The sequence below is a fragment of the Battus philenor genome, unplaced genomic scaffold, assembly GCF_028537555.1.
Source record: "Battus philenor isolate CCGP_79_NKW_IND1 unplaced genomic scaffold, ilBatPhil1.0.hap1 SCAF_3, whole genome shotgun sequence".
NCBI classification, from domain to species: domain Eukaryota; kingdom Metazoa; phylum Arthropoda; class Insecta; order Lepidoptera; family Papilionidae; genus Battus; species Battus philenor.
Genome location: NW_027181693.1, coordinates 5923279 through 5945210, shown reverse-complemented (window position 1 = coordinate 5945210; position 21932 = coordinate 5923279). Strand labels below are relative to the sequence as shown.

Below are 21932 nucleotides of genomic sequence, written 5' to 3'. Positions count from 1 at the left end.
TTTTTTGTGCCAATATATTAAAAAATACGGATACCGACCGATACCGAGCGCATTACATAAAGTAGATATGATGCCATATACCATATTTAAAATCCTCCGTACGCTGGGTATTAGTCAAATTTGTTTACCGGGCTATTAATAGATACTATGAAACCTCCTCTATTTTATGACAGAAAAGTAACTGACAGTCCACGTAGTGTTCTTACGATCAAAGCAGTAAGGAAAAAAATTCGAAGAAATCTTGTCCGAAAGCAAAAAAAGCACGTCCCTTATTTTAAAAGAGGACTTTTAAAGGATTTGCAGCCTATAAGCGAGGCATTGGTCATTTCTCAACTGATAATTTTAAAAATAATACGGTAACATCGAAATAATTGCTGCAGCGTTACGCAAAGAAAATTCACAATAAAATTTTTAAGAGAGAAAATTTTTACAAACAAAATGACCGTATTTATGCTGAAATATCTAAAGAAGCTTTCCAACTATTTAACAGACTACAACGTGGGTGTTAGTTGACTTTAGTAATGGTTTGGTAGAGTGTTAGGAGTGACATCGGCACAAGTGTATATATATGTACACGAATAATATATTATATTATTCGTGAAAAGGTAGTTAAGCTCCTTAACATTAATATGTTCAATAACCAAGAATGGTCCTTTCAACAAGACACGGCGTCGGGTCATAAAGCTCGATCCTCCCAATCTTGGTTCCGAACTTCATCAGAGCTGAAGACTGGATTAATCTAATCCTGGTATTAATCCACTGGATCATGATTCTGAGTCATTTATCGAGAGTAAGGCTTACTCTAAACGCCATGATAATTTGAGGTCCATGAAACAATCCTTATGAATGGCAGTGAAGAATTTTCCCATCGAAAGAACAACAATTAAAAGACTGTTTTGCAGCCAATGGGGACCACATCGAACTTTAAATATTTTAATGGTTTAATATTAATGTAAACTAACACCTTATAGTAAATGTTATGAATAATAAAAGATGTTGTTTTACTTTGTAACAATAATTATGAGAAGACTAAGTATTTAAAAAATGATTTTCAATTATGCAATTGCTACAAGTAATTGTAGTGATAAAACAAAAGGATATTTTAACTACTGGTATTGAAGAAGAAAATTGAGGCAATTAATAATGAATTAAGTTATATTTACAGAAATATAATAGAAATAACATTGTATTAAAACCTTAGTTGGTATTACCTTGTTTTAGTACTTTATACATCTTTTTTTGCATTTGCCGTCGATTTATTTTTTTAGAAGTTTAAGTACTTCTAAAGAAATATTGCTTTTAAGTTCAGTTCACTCGTAAGTAGTGCTTCCACCCACGATGCAAGTATTGAAGCTAAAGTAATATTACAATATAGGCAGGTTAACATATGCCTGCGACGTATTCAATTTTTATTTTATTATTTTTAATAGCGTTTTTCTAGTCTATAATGTATTTCTTTTCTTGAGAGACGATTTCATTTTCGTAGTTGCATCCAAGTAAATATTCTGGATAAAAGTTAAGGTACTTGGTATGCAGATGGCAGTGCGAAACTTTTCTTGTATATACGTTCTATTTGTTAATTATTGAATACCGGAATATATATAATGAAATTCAGGTGTGATCAATATAGTCTACATTATATAAATATTTACAGAGACTCAATTACTATGTCGGCGACTATCTGCTAACTTCGCAACTTTCTCCCACCTGTCTGCGTTTAGTAAAAGCAAAAAAACACTAGCGAAACAAATTAGAATAAATATAAAGGTGCAAAGTACATAAATCCGCAATTTTATTCTCCAGCACCATATTTTCATGGCACCGATGCGGATCCATCCTTACTGCATAATAGTCAATGTTACTGGACCCTGAAGCAATGCTAAAAACACTCATCATCTTCATCAAAGAGTACTGCCTGTTATTTATTATGTTTAATATTAAATCATCATCACTCTTATATCATCTGTTGGTAGTCTTCTGCTGGACATAAACCTTCACTGTAGATTTCTTACAAGATCATTTGTCTAAGTTGCGGGCGACTATCGTGTACTTCGCCAGATGTACCCAGACACGGTACTGGTCCCCATGTTCACACGCGGCACGGCTGATTCTCAGAGTACCTTCATCGGTTTAACCTCAAGGAGAGTCCCTCATGCCTCTATAAACTGAGGGTGGAACAGACCGTGCTGCATCGGATCACCGGCTGTCCGCCATTCGGACGATCCGAAATAAAATAGAATGTGAGCTAGGAAAGAAATTCTACTTCCACTCTCTTTGGCGACGATGAGTGTCGCCGACTATTTCTAAAGTACTGCAGAACGACAATTAAGGAGGTAATTGTGAGAAAAATTAGATCAAAATAATAAAACTCAGTAAAAGGTCGGGTAAGACCCCAAGAATGTTAATATATGTAAGAATATATAAAAAATTAACAAAGCTGAATAATAATTTAGTCATAGAACATGATGAATTTTAATATATATAAAACAAGGAAATGATAATGTCGTAAATAATCTATGATACTTTGGGAATGGCGTAGAATTGTGAATGGTGACGGTTGAAAGGATGACCAGAGATTCTTAAGGACTGAAAGATTTTATGATGAATAATTGACTGGAAAAAGTACGATAATAATTTTGAGGGAAGAAAGAAGAAAATTTAAAAAAAAAACTTGATCATCTCTTATGCACGCTGTGTGGCCTGTTCTGCCACTTCAACTTGCCTGTCCGCCTGGCTATGTCGATTACTTTGTCTTCGAGTCTATTCATATGATATTAAATATTGTTGATTAAAATAATAAACAAAAACATCCTTATGTTTAATTAAATATTTTAAGAGTAGATTATGATTTTTTAGTATTAATTATTTACAATGAAAACTACAAGAGAAATGAGAGCAGTATGTTAATTATATCTAAATATTTTTTTTAATTCCGAATAACAGAAATACAGGAATTGTATGCTGGCCCCGAGTCGTACTGCTAAGTAGTGCGGCCCAGTTTGCTGTTTGCACGAAACGGTAACTGTTACGGCCATTTACCGCCTCAACTCAATGAATTCGTGAAACACAAAAGCACTTCATAATTTCATACCCGCCGCTAATTTATTTAAAATTACTTTTAAACATGCGTTTACTTAATTTACACTACACATTCGTATTTATGAAATATGAGACGTTGAATTGGGATTTATTATTTTCGTTACATATTTTAATTCTAAGGAGTTAGATAGACAATCATTATAAGAAATTTTAAGTTCCCGTATCGACGTATCTGAGCGCTTATTCGTGCAGACGCTATGTTCAATCTACTAGACAGTTATGAAATACATAGAGAGTTTCTATGGCGGTGGTGTTCGATTATGTTAGTTAGGCGAAGTAAATTGTGCTAAACATCAGGGGGACCGGAAAGTAAAGCCGCTTTCTTTAAAGTTTTTATTTCAAATCAACAATATATACATACATAGTACACAAATTTTCAAAGACGGAGCGGTAAAAATCAATCGATTTTTCTGTAAAATATGTCGACAGAAACGACTACTTTCTGGTCCCCTTGATACTTAAAACTAGTTTCTTTAAATGCTGACAACAAAATTAAATTAGTATGATGTTCAATTAAAGGTTACTGCAATAATATGTAATAACATATAAGTTATTATCGCATAACGATCATGTTTACCCGACTGTAACGTTATTCACACTTAGAATAGAACATCATCACATAGTTTTGTTTTCAGTTGTTTTACCAAAACTAAAAATGCATATTTGATACATTCATGTGAAAGGTCTTAAAATTAACGAGATGTTTAATAGTTTTGTTCATTGTTTAGAATATACGTAGTCGTTAAAAATACATTTTTAAAATGTGCCTCTAAATTTTGTAGACTTGTATATTAATTTAATTAAGGTCGCGTGACGAAATACACTTCAATAAGCTCTGGAGAGGAATAAACTGTAAAATTGAACGTTCAATAATTGTTTTGTGTGTTTTTGAAAAGGACATTAATAGAAAAATTAAGACCCGCATGACGCCACTGAAGGCGTCTAAGTACCTTAACTTTAAAAACACTATATTTTTTTGGTACTGATACCAAGTTTTTAAAAACATTAAATTTATCTACATTAAAATAATTTCTCAAATTAACTTTCGTCTGTACAACGGTAAAAAGAAAATTTATTAAAGTAAATGCGTTCGATTTTATATGAATCGGCGAGTTGGCGATCGCAATGAGATATTACAATATGCAGAGGACACTGCTATCCATACTCTGGAAACTTTGTAAGCAGCGGCAATCCTATATAATTAATGCATAGAATGAATTATGTAAGTTTTTGTCCCGGGTATAGAACGTGGGACCTTCGATCACAAGTCTCAGTCATCTACCGCTGAGCTACCACTGCTCGATAAACAGATACGTTTACGAATACTCAACAACTTTTCGGAATTATTGTGATAAATTATAAGTAGGCAGGTTAAAAAAAACTTTATTTAAAAATTACTTTATTTCTCGACCGTTATCATTGATTCACTAATCACTTTTTTTGTTTAAGAGACAGTAGATGCATGTTTAAGTTTTATATGGTTAAGTGTGGTCGCAAAATAATTTTAATAGCTAAGTGAACACTTTGAAAATTTTTTGAAGGCTATAAGCAATAACTTGTGGTAGAACAAAGTCTGCAGGAACAGTTAATAAAAAATAATTTACTTAAATATGTAGGAATCCGATTTTTTTAACGCTTTTTCGTACGATGTTATTTTTACGTGGTATATGAAACCCTTGTAGAATAGTAGGGTAGAATGTATATCGATGATATAATATATTACACGCTATAACGAATGGTATTATGTTTCTATATATTATTGCATTAAATTCAAACTTACTTACTTCAACTTAGCTAAAGTGACATAAGGTGAGCTTTGATATTGTATAGAAGCAGTGACTACGTACCGTTTAAGCTGCGCAGAATCCTCGACCCGTCCTTGACACGAGAGATCCAGTCTTACGTCCTTCGTATTAATTTTTATTTGCGATTGCAAAATTTCAATTGGTTGTATCAGTAATAAGGGTTTATATAAAGTCAATAATACAGAAAACTGTTTTGGATTAAACAATTTACATAATAATACAAATTTATTTATACTCTTTTACCGAGTATAATTTTTTAGTCGAAAATTATGTTTACAAAACGTTGAACAGGAATAATAATACTGAATATTACGGAATTGAGACATTTATTTTCGCTTACCCCTGGTTACAATTTATATCGATCCATGTCGAAGAAATGAGCGACAGTGAAAGTAACAAATGGTGTCTGTGTATTAAAAATCTTTTAAAAATCGTTCTGAAATACTTTTTAAGATATATATGCATCTTTTAAACCATTAATGATATTCTAATAATAGTAATATTTGCCGTAGAAGATCACAGAAGGCGTCAAAGGTTTGCAAGTGTAAAGAAAGCGAATTTCATTGTCTGCAAAAGCGAGCTTTTGAAAAATAAGCGGCAGTAGTAGGTAGCAATCGCCATATCCCTATCTTCCGCGTAGAGTACGTGATATATAAGGTTTTCCCCTCGGCATTCTTATAAAATCTTACGGCTTACATCTATATTTCGTGACGACATAAGCTTGCATTAATAAAAGCATTCATTGCAAGTCTAAATGTTTAAGAATATTTTTTCTTATTCTTAAACATTATTTATTAAAATAATCATCAGCGTTTATTTTCGCCTCGTTAAAAATAAATCCTGTCTTAGCACTACCTCCGGTTTCAGACGACTCTTTGCTTTTTCATTTAGTCTCTCCGGTCATTGCTTTATGTCGTCATTCCATCGCATTCGTCGTTTGGGTTGCAATATTTGCTAATTTATTTGTTATGTAGCAAACGTTTAAGATGAACAAAAGGCATCAGGTAGCTGGTAAGAATAACTTTAATTGGCCTATTTCAAACGCGTATTAGAATAACTAGCGAAAGAAAACATAGATAGGAGATACTGTTTTAGCAGACACATGTACTTTGATTGTCAAGGAGAATATGTTTTTTATCACTACCAATATTATATATTACATTGTTTAAATCAAAGACAATTTGTTGTTGGGAGCTGAGAAGGGCTTATACGTGGATATTAAATAGAAGTACCTTTCAGCTATTGGCATAATTCTCCAATATTCGAGATACAACCCTCTGACAGAATGGAATATGTCAGCATAAGCATAGTTACGAATGTATGCTGCAGAATATTTTTGATCTTATTGTTAAGCAATGAGGAAATATTTGAAGGTTTTTAGGTTGCAAGTCCGACATACTCCTTGTTTTTGCGATGCGTCATTGTCATTTTCATTCTACATTGTTACGGTTTTTAATAGAAAAGGTGAAACAACTTACTACTACCTACTTTGATCTTACAAATTTCTTAACTTATCGACACATGTTGTTATTTCAATATAGAGGTAATATTAGTGTGTATGCGGTATTATCAGTTTTAACAGTACCAAAAAAAAAATTAAGGATCCCAAGCGTTACAAAACTGGTCCCGGGCATTACTCAACAATGACTCCGTTTGTCGCGTTTCGCATGACGGGACTCGGCGTTTTTCGCTCCGCTTGCCTTTTTAAATCGTTCTTTGCTGTAATTTAATTATTTTCTTTATAATGTCACCGGCCTGGACATAAAAAGTAAAATTGCTTACTGTTAAAAATTGTACATTTTAACCACAAACTCATTTGAGATTTAAATAGGAAAAACACGTTCTAAGATGCATCGTAAATGTAATAACATGTCTTGCAGAGAATTGATGTATGTCGGTTAAAACGTTGCCATGGAAAATTATGAAAAAGAAATATTCCCTTAAAATTGGCCAAAGGATCGACCCACGTTTGCAAATTACGAGTAAGACTCTCAGCAAGCTTACACATTTTGTTTGAAATAATATTTTGTTTTCATTGTTCAGAAACAATGGAAATATAGTCTGGAAACGCATATCTCACGAACAAAAATAGACATGATAGATTAAGACGCCATATCCTCCCTGGGAGAATACTTGTTTTAACAACGAGAAGTTTACAAGGCCAAACATACTATTATTTACCATATACCTACGTAATTATTTGTGAGCCCAGTCAACCGTAGCGAAAGTCAAATTAAACAGAAGCGATAGCTATGGGGCATATAAACTATATAGTATCTATCAAAAATGAAAAACATAAACAACGATGTTGGTGTTATGACATCTCATATGCATACAATAGCATAGCATTAAGCCGGCGTGCGCGTGCTCTCAATTATAACAATAATAGTTGTTACATTAACGTTACATTACGCAGTTCGTATAATCGTTACGCAGAAAAACTGAACGATGCATATATTGCAATTTGCTTAAGATCAAATATTGCATTGATATTGTTTTTAATACATACAACGATACTCTCGACTAGAAATAAAAATCATATTTTTGTATCTAATATTTTGTATATGAAATGTTTCTAGTCATGGAATGTGAATGAATTTAAAACAAGCTAGGTAAATGAGAATGTTTCTCATGTAGTAAAGTATATCCGATGGATTGGGCCTTAATAAAGTATTACACTTATTATAATAATATTAAAATACATACATATTGTCCTTTGACGAATAAATAATTTTCATTAAAAAGAAAGGAATATAATTTATTTTTTGAAAATTATGTCGTTAAGGTGTCCGTTATCCAGGTCTTCGGAATTATTTTTCCAAATGATGCTGAAGGTTCTCAAAAACACGTCTGCAAGTTTAAGTTATTGGAACCGTCGCTATTTCTTTTCGAAATATTTTCCTTTAATTAAATATTTTCGGGGCGTTACAGAATACGACATGACTAAAAACAAGGCGATAAATCTTTACTTCTTAGCAGTTACTTAATGTCAACTCTTCTTTGACTTTTCTAGGGAACACTTCTTGTACGACCTCCGTGCTAGCATTATATGTTTGACAAGGGGGGTCATTGAGCTCTTGAAGCTTGAATTGAAAGAATTTATTGTAAAAAAAGGTTACTTTATTATGACCCTGTATTTGATAGTCGTAGGTTGATAGTCGATATCTATATACAGCAAAAACTGTAACACATCTGTATGTTGTTAAATTTATTCTAATAGTGAGTGTGACTTTCACGTAAATGAAAATATCCTTGATTATCGTTTACATAACTGATTTGCTATTATAGCACTTGTACAGAGCCTTGATAAGATTGGATGACGTATACATAATACAGTTTTGTTTACGATTGTTTGACTTTATCGTGCCGCATTGCAACTTTATGGTAACTAGTATAGCTTGCGCTTAGCTTGCTTATGCTCAGTATCAAATAATAGTGGATCACTAATGGTCTCTGCTAATTTTACAAAAATAAAATAAAAATTACAATTGTTACGCCCGAAGTGAAGTTACTCGTTTTATTAGGTCGATTTGTAGGAAATAAAAATAAATTGCAATTAAAACGTTTTAAATTAAATTCAACAATTGTGATAAGCTTTTTACGACTAATCGAGACTGTTTACGAGCGCAGCGATGGGAACCTCGCGTGTCATTGTATACGATAGTATCGAGATTGTGGTGCCTCAGTGTGTTACGCCGCGGTAACCACTCACAATTTGTATGTCCGCTCGTGTTTTTATTGTAGACGTGTTACAATACACGACACGTGTGAACGGTGATAATACGTTTCAATTAAGTTAACACGTACGTGTCATTCTAAATCATTTTACACGTTTTTCGCGATCGGGTCTACTTTATTGTTTTGCTGTTCACTTGTACCTAAAAAAGAAACATCAGTATACATATTTTCATCTCTATTAACTGGTCTGCAACCGTCTACTCTTATTGGAGAATCTACAGCGTGAGTAGCCGATATACATTCAATATCCATATAATATAAATTAAAAATCAATAATAGAATAACACAATTTATAACATTAATATTTATCATATTAGGAAGGAAAAACTAAACGCATTATAAAGAGAAAAAAAACAAACTTATTTAATCAACTTATTCTCCTTTAGTGTAGTGTAGACGTACAGAAAACATTGTTTGGCTTATGAAAAATAATTTCATTATGATTTTTATAATGCGAATAATATCTATTGATATCGCTTTCGATCAATCATTGTTCTCACGATAACAACATAAAAAGTGAACAATTTTAGAAAAATAACGAATTATTATAAAATATGAAACCTCATCGGTCTATACTTGCGAATTATAAATAATTTTAATTTAATTAGCTCTTATATGTAGTCATTAACAGAAAGAAGATGAACATCGAGGCCTACTTTTCGTACCTCGTTAGTGTTTTATAGTTTGGATAAAATGTTGCAAATCTCATATTTGCATAATCATAAAAATTAATGAAGTTTTAACTTCCTTATGTCAGCCGTGGTAATATTAATTACAGTTTTGTAGCTTACTGATACAACTTACTTTCATCACCTAAAAAATTAAATAAGCTTTGAAATGAAAATATAACTTCAGAGGTTTTCCTTTTGTAGTTTCCCTGTTTTAACACGTAGGCACATCATTATTGTTATGTCATAAAGATTCTTACAAATCTCTTACCAGTTGGATATATTCGTTCTAATTTTATTGTAGACTACCGCACATTTAAATAACATGATAAATACTGTAAACAGAAATTTTAACTTATTTATTTGAGGATCTCTGACAGACCGTGTAAGCTTTACTTATTTCTAAATTAAAATTAGTGTTGATTTCTTTTACTGTTTGTATTACATATACTATTGTATACTTGTCTGTTTTCATTATATGTCCATTTTCAGTTATAGGACCTCTACTGCTAGTCACGTTCAGCAGATAGTACAACATTTTTTTTGCGGTCGGTCGGCCCCTTCCAACGACCTCGACAAGGTTGTCTTTTCACCTTTGATTGTATTGTATGTGTTGTCATGAATAATGTATAATTTTAATATTTTTTACCGAATTCTATTTCTATGACATGTAATATGTATTAACGGTTTTAAAATATGGTTATTAATTTTGTTATTATTAAATGGATATTAAAATTAAAACAATACATTTTTCACGCATAACGCTTTTCAGTGTCGTAGCCAATTCATACATCGCTTAGGTGATTTCAAATGGTATGTATGTAAGCCGCCTCCATTGTCTACATTCGCCACATTCAGCTCGCAATGAGCGCCTTTCTACAAAATACGAGGACACTGAAACCCTCCTCGTGATATGTCACGCTTTGCACAGTTGTGCACGGCTCGTACACAATGTACCGTTCGGGATCGAACGCTTACTTTGTATAGCGTGAATTTGTTGCAAATACAGCTAAAATTCTCTTTTTCAGTTAATAAACTACTAAAAGAACTTACATATGCCAGATAAACATTTATAATCGCGCATTGTTTTTTGATATTGATATCAGCTCGAATAATTTCAACAAACAATAATGATAAATACATTCTAACAATTGCTTTTACAAAATTTACATAGGTTAACATCACTAACACATTAACGAGAAGAAACATCGAATAAATTGATATTATAACAAACATTTGGTTCACGGAATCATAGTTAACACTAAATGCTGTATTTACGTCAAATTTTTTCCCAATCCGCGAGCCCTGTGACCGACGAAGCTGTGTCTGCTCTACAAGGGCAATAGCGTCGGCATGTAAAAGAAACCAGAATCTAATGAATTTCAGAATTATTGTAAGACAATAACACTTATTACCTATAACGACTGGACAAACCCTTGATGGATACGTTCTGCATGTTCTGAGCAAGCTTAATATCGTTGATTTAACAAAAATGGTACATATTGTTGCTGTACAACGTTAGTTATGTAATTCGTATCTGACAGAATGACGGAATGACACCATTAAAGCTACTTATTGGTGTAGAAATAACCAAGATGATCAGATATTGATTAAAGAAGCTATTATTAAAAAGAAGAAAAGAAATTGATCTGTGGCTAAAAGGAAGTATTTTCCTGGTGTAAAAACTACACATGTAATCTAATCTATATTAGCCTTCTTGCAAAGCAGACATACCAGTAATGTGTTAAGTTGTTTGTGGGAAGTTTGAAGAAAAAAAAACACGTTTTTTCATGTCATATTCAATGCAGATTCTATTGTACTATTTTTTTTTCGAAGTGCTTTTGTCATTCCCTTGAATAGTTTTTTTTTTATACAGACTGGCGAGCGCTCACTGCGTATAGTGCCAAAGTTAGCTTGCTATATTATTGCCACTCTTATAAAATTTACGAAAAACTTTGAAAATGATTGCCTTTTTAGAGAACAAAGTGTAGGGAACTTTTGTCAATATAAGACAAAAAAATTTAGCCCGAAATTAACAAAAAGCAATTTTGTTTAATTGACAAAACTTGGACTATTCCATACTGTTGCTGCTGTTATTACTTCTATTGTTCGTCTTTAAGTAATATGAATAGCTTATTCAAAAAAAAAAATTACTTACGAGTTCAATGCCTGTTCTTCTAATGCACCCCAAATAAACTATTACGCTCTTTGGTTTGTTTAGTTAAAGAGATGACAAAGAGTTGAAGTGGTAGTAATGTGAGCTAGGTAATAGCTACTTAGATTTAGTATGCGCGAATCATAATGCTAAAGACGTTTCGAGTGACAACCCTAGCCAAAGCCTCTGGTCTTTCTGCCATCTGATCCCAAAAAGCGTCTGTCCAAGCGATGCAAGCAAGAGCCCGCCGCTCTTAATCCGGCATTAAAGTTGTATGTAGCGGTTCGAGTCGTGGTTCCTATGGAATACCTCAAGCTTTATTACAGAAAACGAGGTTCAGTCTATCTGCGCTCGGTATTCTCAAACAAAAAATTATACAGACAGTAGAGCAAATTTATCTTTCATTACAAATGATAAAAACGTTAAAAATCTATTTGTAAAGAATAGTTTTTACTAACGTGTTATGACATAAATATGTTTAAATACTTTGTGACCATTAAAAATGTTTATGTTAATCTAAATTACGGTAAAAGTTTCCTTATGACGTAGCAATTAGCAGGGTGGTATTCATTAGCCAGGAATAATGCACGGGAAGGGTTTCGTAGCGTAGTAGAACCCTTTGTGACACGTTCTTCCGGGTCTTGCCTGTCACCTGTGCATACGCTTGAGTGACTCGACTTATCGCCCGTTAAATTTATGTAATAAATACTTGCTTTTAATTATTTTCTTAAAGAAGACAACAGCATATTTTAATAACTATTGCTACACAAAACACCGCATATTTACGTTACGTATTAAGTATCATGTATCATAAAGGGATCCCTAAAGTGGTTGACAGCATTTAAACAGTTGAAATCGGACATTCTTATTTTTCTTCTTTTTAGCCGATAGACACACACTGCAAGACAAAAGCTTCCTTTAAAGGTAGCCACGATAACCGTTCTTCTGCTGCCTGCAACCAGTGACTTACCGGCCTAAATTATGTTATTAGTTCACATTTCCCACACTGCCGCTTTCTTCAGTCGCCACTCTTTCGATCCCAACATTAACGAAAACTAATTTAGGGTGTCGTTCACTTTTTATGATGAGCTGTTTTAACCCAGCAGTAAAAGACTTGCGATTGTAGATCACGGGTTCGATTTCCGTAATACAATCAATCATTCACATATAATGCAATAATCATTTAGGATTACTATTACTCACAAACATATTTTCAGAGGATGGGCAGCAGCATCCTCTGCGTACCGTACCGCACTGCGATCTGCCACTCTGCTTACCAAGTGTGGCGATTATTGTATATATGCCCCCTTGGAAATCTTAGAAGGTGGCCTATGCCTTGCCTTCCAGTGGGCGTTTATGGTTTGAAACGACGAGTACTTTTTTAAACTTTTAAGATAATGTATATATTTTGTTACGTCTACCGAATTGTTATGAGAATGACTAATATTTTAATAGAAAGTATTATTTTTGTACGTTCAAAAATGTATCTTCTGTATAAATGATGACAATCGAAAAAAAGTAGATATAAGTTTATTTAAGTAATTTAACTATGGGGTCTTGATATCAGTCCATTTTGGATAGGGTTCATTTGTCCAGAGTAGTTTAAGTTTTTAGTTTTTAATTACTGATATTATGAACACAAAAATAATAAAAAAATTAATAGGAAAAAGAACATTATTTCTATACTAGGATGGACTAAGCACATACCTCCAGCATAACGTAACACTAGTATAATGGTGTGCGACATGTTGATTTTTTGAATAATAGGCAAAGTCATCATTATCGTTATTCTTTTGCTTTTTCATTAAATCATTTTAGTCTCGCACTTTCAATCATTTGTGTACGTTCAGAGAATAATGCCTGAAGATCACAATTTAGTAGAATCTAATATTAAATCAAGTTCTTCCAAATGATTTCTCGCAGAATTTTATGATCGTTTTAACAAACGTGCTTAAAATTATTACTTAAATACAGTTTTTATTAACTTCTTATACAAAGTAAAGCCGCTAACGTAATGCCGAAGGCGAAGGAATATTCTACTAATTGACAATCTGTTCTTTTTTTTACCAATTTTAACGATTTGGTTTTTTAATGCGAAAGGTAAGTAACGAGGAATAAAGTGAATAAGTTTGTAGGTTAATATTTGTATAGATAGTAGACAGCGCGCAGAACAGGTGGACGCTGGTGCCTTTAGGTTCTGGAGTGGAAATCAATTTTTGAAAGACTTGGTTTTTGCACGTGAGAAGATCTTGAAGCGGCTTTGATTAACAGCTGGTGTTCTAATGATACGTAGTTCCTTTTTTGTTACTGCTGCCCAAATGACATTTACAGATTCCGCAAGTTTAAGGCATCAGGGCACAGAGACCGCCTATCCTAAGACCTCTCTTAAGGTAGCAAAGCTCGAAGGCTTCCGGTTTTTGTCTTTTCCTGTCATGATCGTTGAACACTAGATAATTTTACTCGTCAGCGTTGTTATGTACTTAAGCGAAATTTTAAAACCATGGTTGCCACATAACAGTCGCAACGACTGTCTTCCTTATGTTTTAGGTTCTTTTGTTAACAGACATTACTATTCACTATTCGATTTTGGAATGAAATTAAAGGGAAAACAACTTATGACTCGTGTTTAGTATGTAAACGCGACGAGACAAACACATTTTAGAATTAATAACACTATTGAAATTTCAAATACTATAAAGAAAGCCATGACAATGTTCGAGCTAAACACATACTATTCATATTTTTGTTGTATACAATCTTGTATCAGCCCCTATTCATGGCCTATGCACATAAGGCCCGCGCAGATTAAGGTTGCTCAACCGACTTTGCTACTCGTATTTAGCTTGGTTGTTAGACGCTCCGTCGAGCGGTGCATATGCAACCGAGTGGACGTGGTCTTTATCAAAATGAATGACTCTTTGCTGAAAGATTAGTTAGAAATTACTTAATTTGATTAAGTATTAACTAGACTCGTATGCTTCTTGTACGAAGATAAACAGCTTTATTATTTATCACGCATTGATATGTATTTGCTTTATTATGAAGCTTTTTTATTTCTTTGTTTGTTAGATAATTGTCCCTCGTGATACTATTTTTAAGGCGAAAAGTGAAAAATATGACGTACATACTTAATGAAAAGTTAAACAATTAAAGACATTCAAGCACACTGTTCTTCTGCATGAAAAGTTCTTAAATCGATTTTACTAAGGTAAGCCGCGTGAAAGCGAGGGTGATTTACGAAGTGATAAAGTGAAATGCTACTTACAATCCTTGTTATCATTTCAATCGTAAGACGATCAGTGCTCGACATGTCACCCTCAAAGTCTTCCGATAAGATTTGATGGATCCTCCCTGTATCCAGTGTCTTCCGATGACCTCAACAAACCTGTGACCTTTCCACTGACATTTCAACTATTTACAATTACTTATTAAAGTTTTTGCTTCGCAATTTTAGTTTTAACCTCCTCCGTGTGCGACGTAATGCCACTCACTGGCGACTCAGAACGATCTTCTTCCAACTTTAATATCGATTCAGGTAAAAAAGTCTTCGGAAAAAACGTTCACACCTTTCTCCGTCAACCGAGTAGATATCGATTACTCGATCCGCGAGCTTTGAGTCCGACGCAGCTGTAAAAGCCAGAAAGGCTAACAGTACCCAGCACTAATCGAATATATCCTATTAACTAAAATTATAAACATGAATTTTATTTCGTCGGAAATCCCTGTTGTAGGTATTAACTACCTATGTAATAAATATCATTTATGATCATTCCTTATTCTTACAAATGTGGTAACGTTAAAATTTTACAATTTTGATGTGATCCACAACGAATGTTGATAAAATAACTATAAACCATACTCAACGTTTTACGTTTTCTCTTTTCAATTTAAGGATGTTCATACAATATTTGTACTAGATGTGGTGCATTTAGCGTGGTTTTTTAATTAAGCACCGCAGGGATGGAACGTGGTCCTTTAAACGCGCTAATTTGGCCTTTCAAGCGTTTCTAAAATGTAATTTATTTTTTTCGATTTTCTCATAATCAGATAGGTATATGTACTAAACTGAAAAAATTGTCGGTGACTCGTACAAACATGGAATACGAACGTAACGCGTTTGATTGATGTTTTGTATTAAGTAATTTGTATATGAAATCTTTATATGCGGCCCACCGAACAATTTTAAAATTTAAATTAGCTCGTTGATTCAAAAGCTTGTTCACCCCTGATGTACCGCGATGGAAGACTTCAGAGTTATTTAATTATGATAATAACTTAAGTACTTACAAAATATTTTGGGTTAAATTTAAATAAGACGACTTTAAATTTTATTTCGAAAAATTTTGTGAAATTTAAAGTGCATTCTTTATTACAAGAGTTTACTTTGAACACGAAAACGTCCTTGTACCGTACTTGCGGCGTGTTAACGCCCGGACATATCGTTCTACCCGTATTTAATTATAATACAAAGTTTGAAACAAGTTTTCTTTACTTTACTAATATTTATAGTGTTTTATTACTAAATCCGTTCTATGTTCTCTTTTTGTAATAAAACAGGACTAAATATTAATATTCTTGTCCGCAGATGCAGAATGTAAACAACATAGTCATGTTTCCAGTGGACAGTCTTTTAAAAGGTGACCTCAGGGGTGTTAAGGGTGATTTGAAAAGGCCGTTTGACAAAGCCTCAAAAGACTACGAATCTAAGTACCTGAAAATAGAAAAAGAAAAAAAATCGCAGGCAAAAGAAGCTGGTCTGATCAGGACAGAAGTAACGCCCGCTGAGATAGCTGATGAGATGGAAAAGGAGAGAAGACTGTTTCAGTTGCAAATGTGTGAGGTGAGATAAATATCATTATATTTACACTACAAATTATTTATAGTATATGCTTTTACGTTATTACGCGACAGTGAGTACGTTGTTTATTTAGGTTAGTTTGGTTTAAGTTCGCTAAATAACTGACTTTTTCAAGCCATGCTAATCATGGTAATAACTGTTTTCCAAGCGAAGTAAAACATTTTTTTTCTTAGTTGAAAAAGTTTATGCCCTTAAAAATGCTTTAAAAACTGTTAGTCGGTAGAGTACGTTTTCCTAGTTAAAATTGTATGCATTAACGGATGTTTACATTTGTAGTTCACATTTACCTTATTTGTTGTAGTATTTTTCTCACGGCGTTCGAAGCGGGGAAAATTTTATTTTATTATGTAATCAATGAATACGGTCCAGCATCGAGTTTGCTTTTAAACCTCGCTCGTTGTGAGACGTCTAGTGCATGCTGAATATATATTATAGCTGAACGTAAAAGTACGTAATGTCGGGAAATTTTATTATATTTGATGTACGAGTATGTTCTTTGTAAAAAATTGCAGTGGATTTTTCTTTTAAATTATATTTATATGCCTTTTTCTAGTTAATCAACTTAAAAATTTATCGGTTCTAATATACTATTTTACGAGGCAACTCTTTGAATTTGTTTTTTTTTATTGTAGATGATTTTAAAAATGTATTTATATTTTTATTTACTGCTTTATCGATCTATCTAGGAAGTATTGATATCATTAGTATTAAATTATATCAAGTTTGAAGCTAATAATTAGAAAATTTTTGCGAAAACCATTTTAAATTGTCACGTGTGAAGTTGTGTTTTTCACATTCAATACTTACTGTACATAATACTGACACTAAAATGTGATACTTAAAATTTTGTCGATGAAGAAGAAAATGGAGTGTTTCTCGAGCGAATAATAAAAAGCAATTTACGAAGGTAACTGCTAACCTTTGTTAGTCGGAGAGACATCTGCAAAAGGAAAATAAAAACGATTTAAATCTCAAGGACGATACGAGGATAAGGGTGCGGAGTTTTATTCCGTTTTTGCACTTTACAGACATAAAATACTTTAATTATTATTTACTAAAGACATAATGATAATTCATTTCATTAAATGCCTCAACAAGAAATAAGAAAGTAAAAATGATTCCGTTAGATTATGTACATGAAGGTGTTGTTACAATCCAGGGCAGCCCTATCGCTGGTTGTTGAATTTAAAGGTAAAAAAAAACTTGACAATTTTTTTATGTATGTCACGATTGTATTTAACTCCATTTGTCTTATTTAACCGTATACAAAAAACGATTCAATAAGCATTAAAAACACAACGTGAAAATATTGCATATAATTACTCATAAACTCGTTAAAATAAATTACAAATTGTTTGGTTACATGTGTAAAAAGCTTTAAAGGCGTGAATTTAAAGTTTATTTATTAGCAATGAACCTAAAAGCTTTTACAACTATTAAAAATTACTTATATAAAATGATTCCTTTGAAATATGTTACAATAATTTATTTCTTCTATTGGAATGCGACAGATCAGCTTCTGTGCGTACAAAATTTGCAGGGAAATAAACTATAATAAATCTTAATATGTGATTGAAATTTTGAAAATGCTATTTATTACCATATTATAATTACGTTGTTTATTATTTCTGAAACCGATGATTATTTTATAGGGTGTACCATTCAGTAAATGAGCTGTGCATTCATCTCTTTAATGTTTTTACACTTAAAATGACAACCTGTATGCGACTTAAACCATCTCAAACTATAAATTCTGCATTATTCAAAAATCATGAAGGAACATGTAGCGTATTTTGTATGCTATCAATGTAGCTTTTTAATTAATATCCAACTGCTGAAACAAACGATGCTCTCTGCGAAGTGAACGCATCGGTTAATGTTTTACCGACGGTAAATCTGAAATGCTTTTAACTTTACGGTTTACAGATTTAAGATCTATTCATAGAGCGGGTTATAAAACTGAATTTAGAGCATTCGAATGCTAATTTGTTTAGTTTTATGTTAATGTGTACAAGCGCAGGTAGAACAACTTAAATTATTTACGTACGAATCTTAAACTGTATAAATTACTTAGATGTACGTTAGCACTTAATGTTAACAATTGATTATGCAGCTGTTATTTATTGTCGGTAAAGTAATTCTAATTAATATTACTGTCTTCAAATAAAAGTTAAAGTGTATTCCGACATATAAATTTTAGTTTTTTTTATTATTTATTATATGCAAAAATCGGACTCACCTAATTGTAGTGTGTGCAGTGTGGAGGGGAATGTGCCAAGAATAGAAGTATGAGAGAATTATCGTCGTGACTGAAATTTGGTACGATGTTGGCACCGCGTAATCTATTTTGTTGGAACCTAAGTCAGAAGCGACTAAACGATTTTGTAGATTGGCGTCTTGCATCCATAACGATTTTTGAATGTTTTAATTGCGAATCTATGATGGTCACAATGAGTTATCGTGTTCAAACAAGGATAAAACCCCAAATTAAAAAGAATGGCAAAATATTTTTTCCCATAAACACATTATACTGTCAGTTTTAATAAGTTATATAACCATAAGTTTAAATTTAATATTTAAACCTTTTATTTAAATAAATTAAAAATGAATTTGTAAAATCTCGGTGCATCGATTAGTTTTTGTCTTGTGGAAATTAAATCAAGCTTGTTTTACTAATACTGCCGTGTATTGCAAATGTTATAAAGTTTTGAGTATGGACCTGAAGAATTCATTAACGGCACTACTAACTGAGTCGCGGTTTGGTTATAAAATTTGTTCTCGGGCTAAGCTGTGCCAAATTATTTGAATAACCTATTTAGTGCTTCCCCCATCATTAAATTTCTCTAATAGCGTTGCCGGTCTCAAACAGAATTAATAAATCTACGAGGATGCCCCGGGGTAGCAATTAGTATTCCGCATGGCTACGTGTAACTCAAACTATGTTTGTATAACCGAATCTCGAAAACAGGGTAAATAAAAATAATTCTAGTTTTTAGTCATAAACAAAATTGGATTAACAAATAGATTAAATGTAGACTTTTTCGTATAGAAAAATTACTGAATACGGCGTGTGTTACATATAACACACACATAAACTTATTTTTTTTATTAAATCGTGTTTTTTTCACGCTTGGGCAATGTTATGTGACTGTAATAAAATTGCAAGTTTCTTCTTTAATAGAAAAGAACTTATATCGTAAAAATATACCAAAATGATAAATATGTGTAAATGGTATTTATCTCTTATGTCGCATAGCACATCGTGCCAATGTTTCTTAACAAAGGTTACACTGGCAGCGGCTACATTTGTATATATATGTACAGATGTTAAATATATCTAAGAGTAAACATAGTAAATAATAGCTTCAGGCAAGAAATTTACAATAAATTGTAGAAAACAATGCAAAATTCTCCACGATCTGGGGACTGTCTGATTTAATAACAGTGTCGTATACATATTTTATTTACATAACAAAGCAAATGTAAACTATTACGTGCAATAGTTTATAGTAGTCGGTTAAGCGGAACCGGATTCATATATATATACACACATAGGCCTCCTCTATTTCCTTCATAGACCTTATCAAGGTCTTCCATTTTATAGGTTTACCGTTGCATTTGCCGATGTTTTCTACTCCAAAGCCTGAAGGCCCGAACGGCCATCATTTCTACGTCCTATATGGTCTGCCCGCTGCTACTCCAACTTGCCAATCCGCGAGACTATGTCGGTTGCTTTTATTCGTCGACAAATCTACGCATTCCTTATTTCGAAGAAATACCATTGTACACTATAGCAGTTACAACATCAATTATAATTGTTCTATATATTGCCGCTGTTATGCATCGTTTTTCTTGCAACCGTCTCTAATCGTGCACGCGTTCGAGGACATTGTTTTTCAACCGTAATGTATCCGACACCGCTTACGTAACTGTATCAAATATTTATATGCGGCGCATGCGAGTTGTGTGAATGACCGACCTCTCACAATTGCACTTGTCGGTCCTCCACCGTATCGCGCTACTCTTACCCATTTGTCCGACACAAAAACAATTACACCATTCACTAGTGAAGTTATCGAGTTTTGACCGCCAACACCCGGACTGGTTCACCATAAGATCTTATGTAACTGTTTACGGGCAAAAATATTTTTGGTTAAAATTATTATTGATCTAATTAAGTATACCACTAATACTAGAAATCAAACAAAAAAACATGGAACATTATATTTTAAATACATTTTTTTCTTTTTATATTATTCAGGAGTGCCAATGGTAAAACGTAATTAACATTTTCATGAGTTTTATATAACATTGTATAATTTAAATATATTTCCCTATCGTAAGCAGCACATAGTCCGGGCCATAATTATGCTAACTACTCGTATACTAAATATTAAACATTAAAATATTTTAATAATAAAAGTTTGCAAAATTTTTAAAAGCAAAGGAATGTTTGTGCGTCTATATTTTTTTAACTTACTGAATCTTTTTTGAATTTGAATCAAAACATAATGTTTATCTAAGTACATTGCGGGGAGAAAAATTTGGGCGACTGATATATAAACAAAATTAATTGTGGGGTGATCTATAAGTTGTTAATATATGTAATTGTATTTTTTTTTTCAAATTAATTACCTCGTCCTTCCTTAAGGCAGTTAAGGTCGTCTGTCTGCAAGTCGCTAATTTATAGGACACGTCTAAGTCTACCTATGGAGGTTCTATAACTGAAATGTTGACGAAGGTTATTCTTAGAAAAAGTATAGATCATTATTCATGAACTGACCCGGACAGGGATCCTTTTCATGCTTGCATTTTTTTTCAAGTCTATTAACATTATTAAAGTTAATATAGGTTTGAGAAACAACTTAAGCGTCTACCAGTAAAGTATATCAAGAATTAGTTTCCTATATAATGACGTTGTAAATTATTAACAAGAACATTTCATTGAAATGGTTTTATAACTAAAACTAAATATGCGTAGGTATATAAAGCACAGCATGTTTAAATCGAGCGGAACGATATCGCGTAATACACATGCGCAATTATTCAATGTCGTTTTATTTATAGTGGAGTTATGTAATATCATCACAATATGTTAAAGAGCAGTGGTAGTTCAGCGGTAGAGAATTGAGACTTGCGATCGTAGGTAGCGTGTTCCATTCCTTCGAGTCCTGCATGTGCATTAATTATAAAGGATTGTTCCAATGTTCACAAAAAAGTTTTTCAAGCGTGGCGATTATAGAATATTCCTTCATAGATCTTCTTTCGATCTTATTTTGCCCGACGATGATATGTTAAAACTAATTTGAATATTATTTTATGCGCATATTATAACTAATGTATATGTAGCAGCACTGCAGCGTATACAGTTACTCTTTACTGTAGGTAATACGTTACAGCAATTTGAGTAAACAATAAAATTTTCTCCGCAATCTTGGATTCGCTACAAGCGTTGCCGAAACGGGTAAAGTACTTAGTAAGTTGACAATGACATTCGTTTACAGTTATGTTAATACAGCGTGTGAACTGCCAAACGATGTTATTGTTGCAATGTGTAAAAGATATTCGCCGACAACTGTGCCAAGTTGTACAACAGTTAGAGTGAGATA

At 32.7% G+C, this 21932-nt stretch overlaps 1 protein-coding gene across 1 annotated transcript in view; it reads left to right on the top strand.

Annotated features, from left to right (window-relative positions):
• Positions 1–21932, top strand: part of Asap (ArfGAP domain of ASAP) — a 65198-nt gene that overhangs the window by 20741 nt on the left and 22525 nt on the right. The window contains exon 5 of the mRNA XM_068770841.1: positions 16051–16305. Within this exon, the coding sequence (XP_068626942.1) occupies positions 16051–16305 (255 nt within the window). The remainder of the gene's footprint in view (positions 1–16050; positions 16306–21932) is intronic.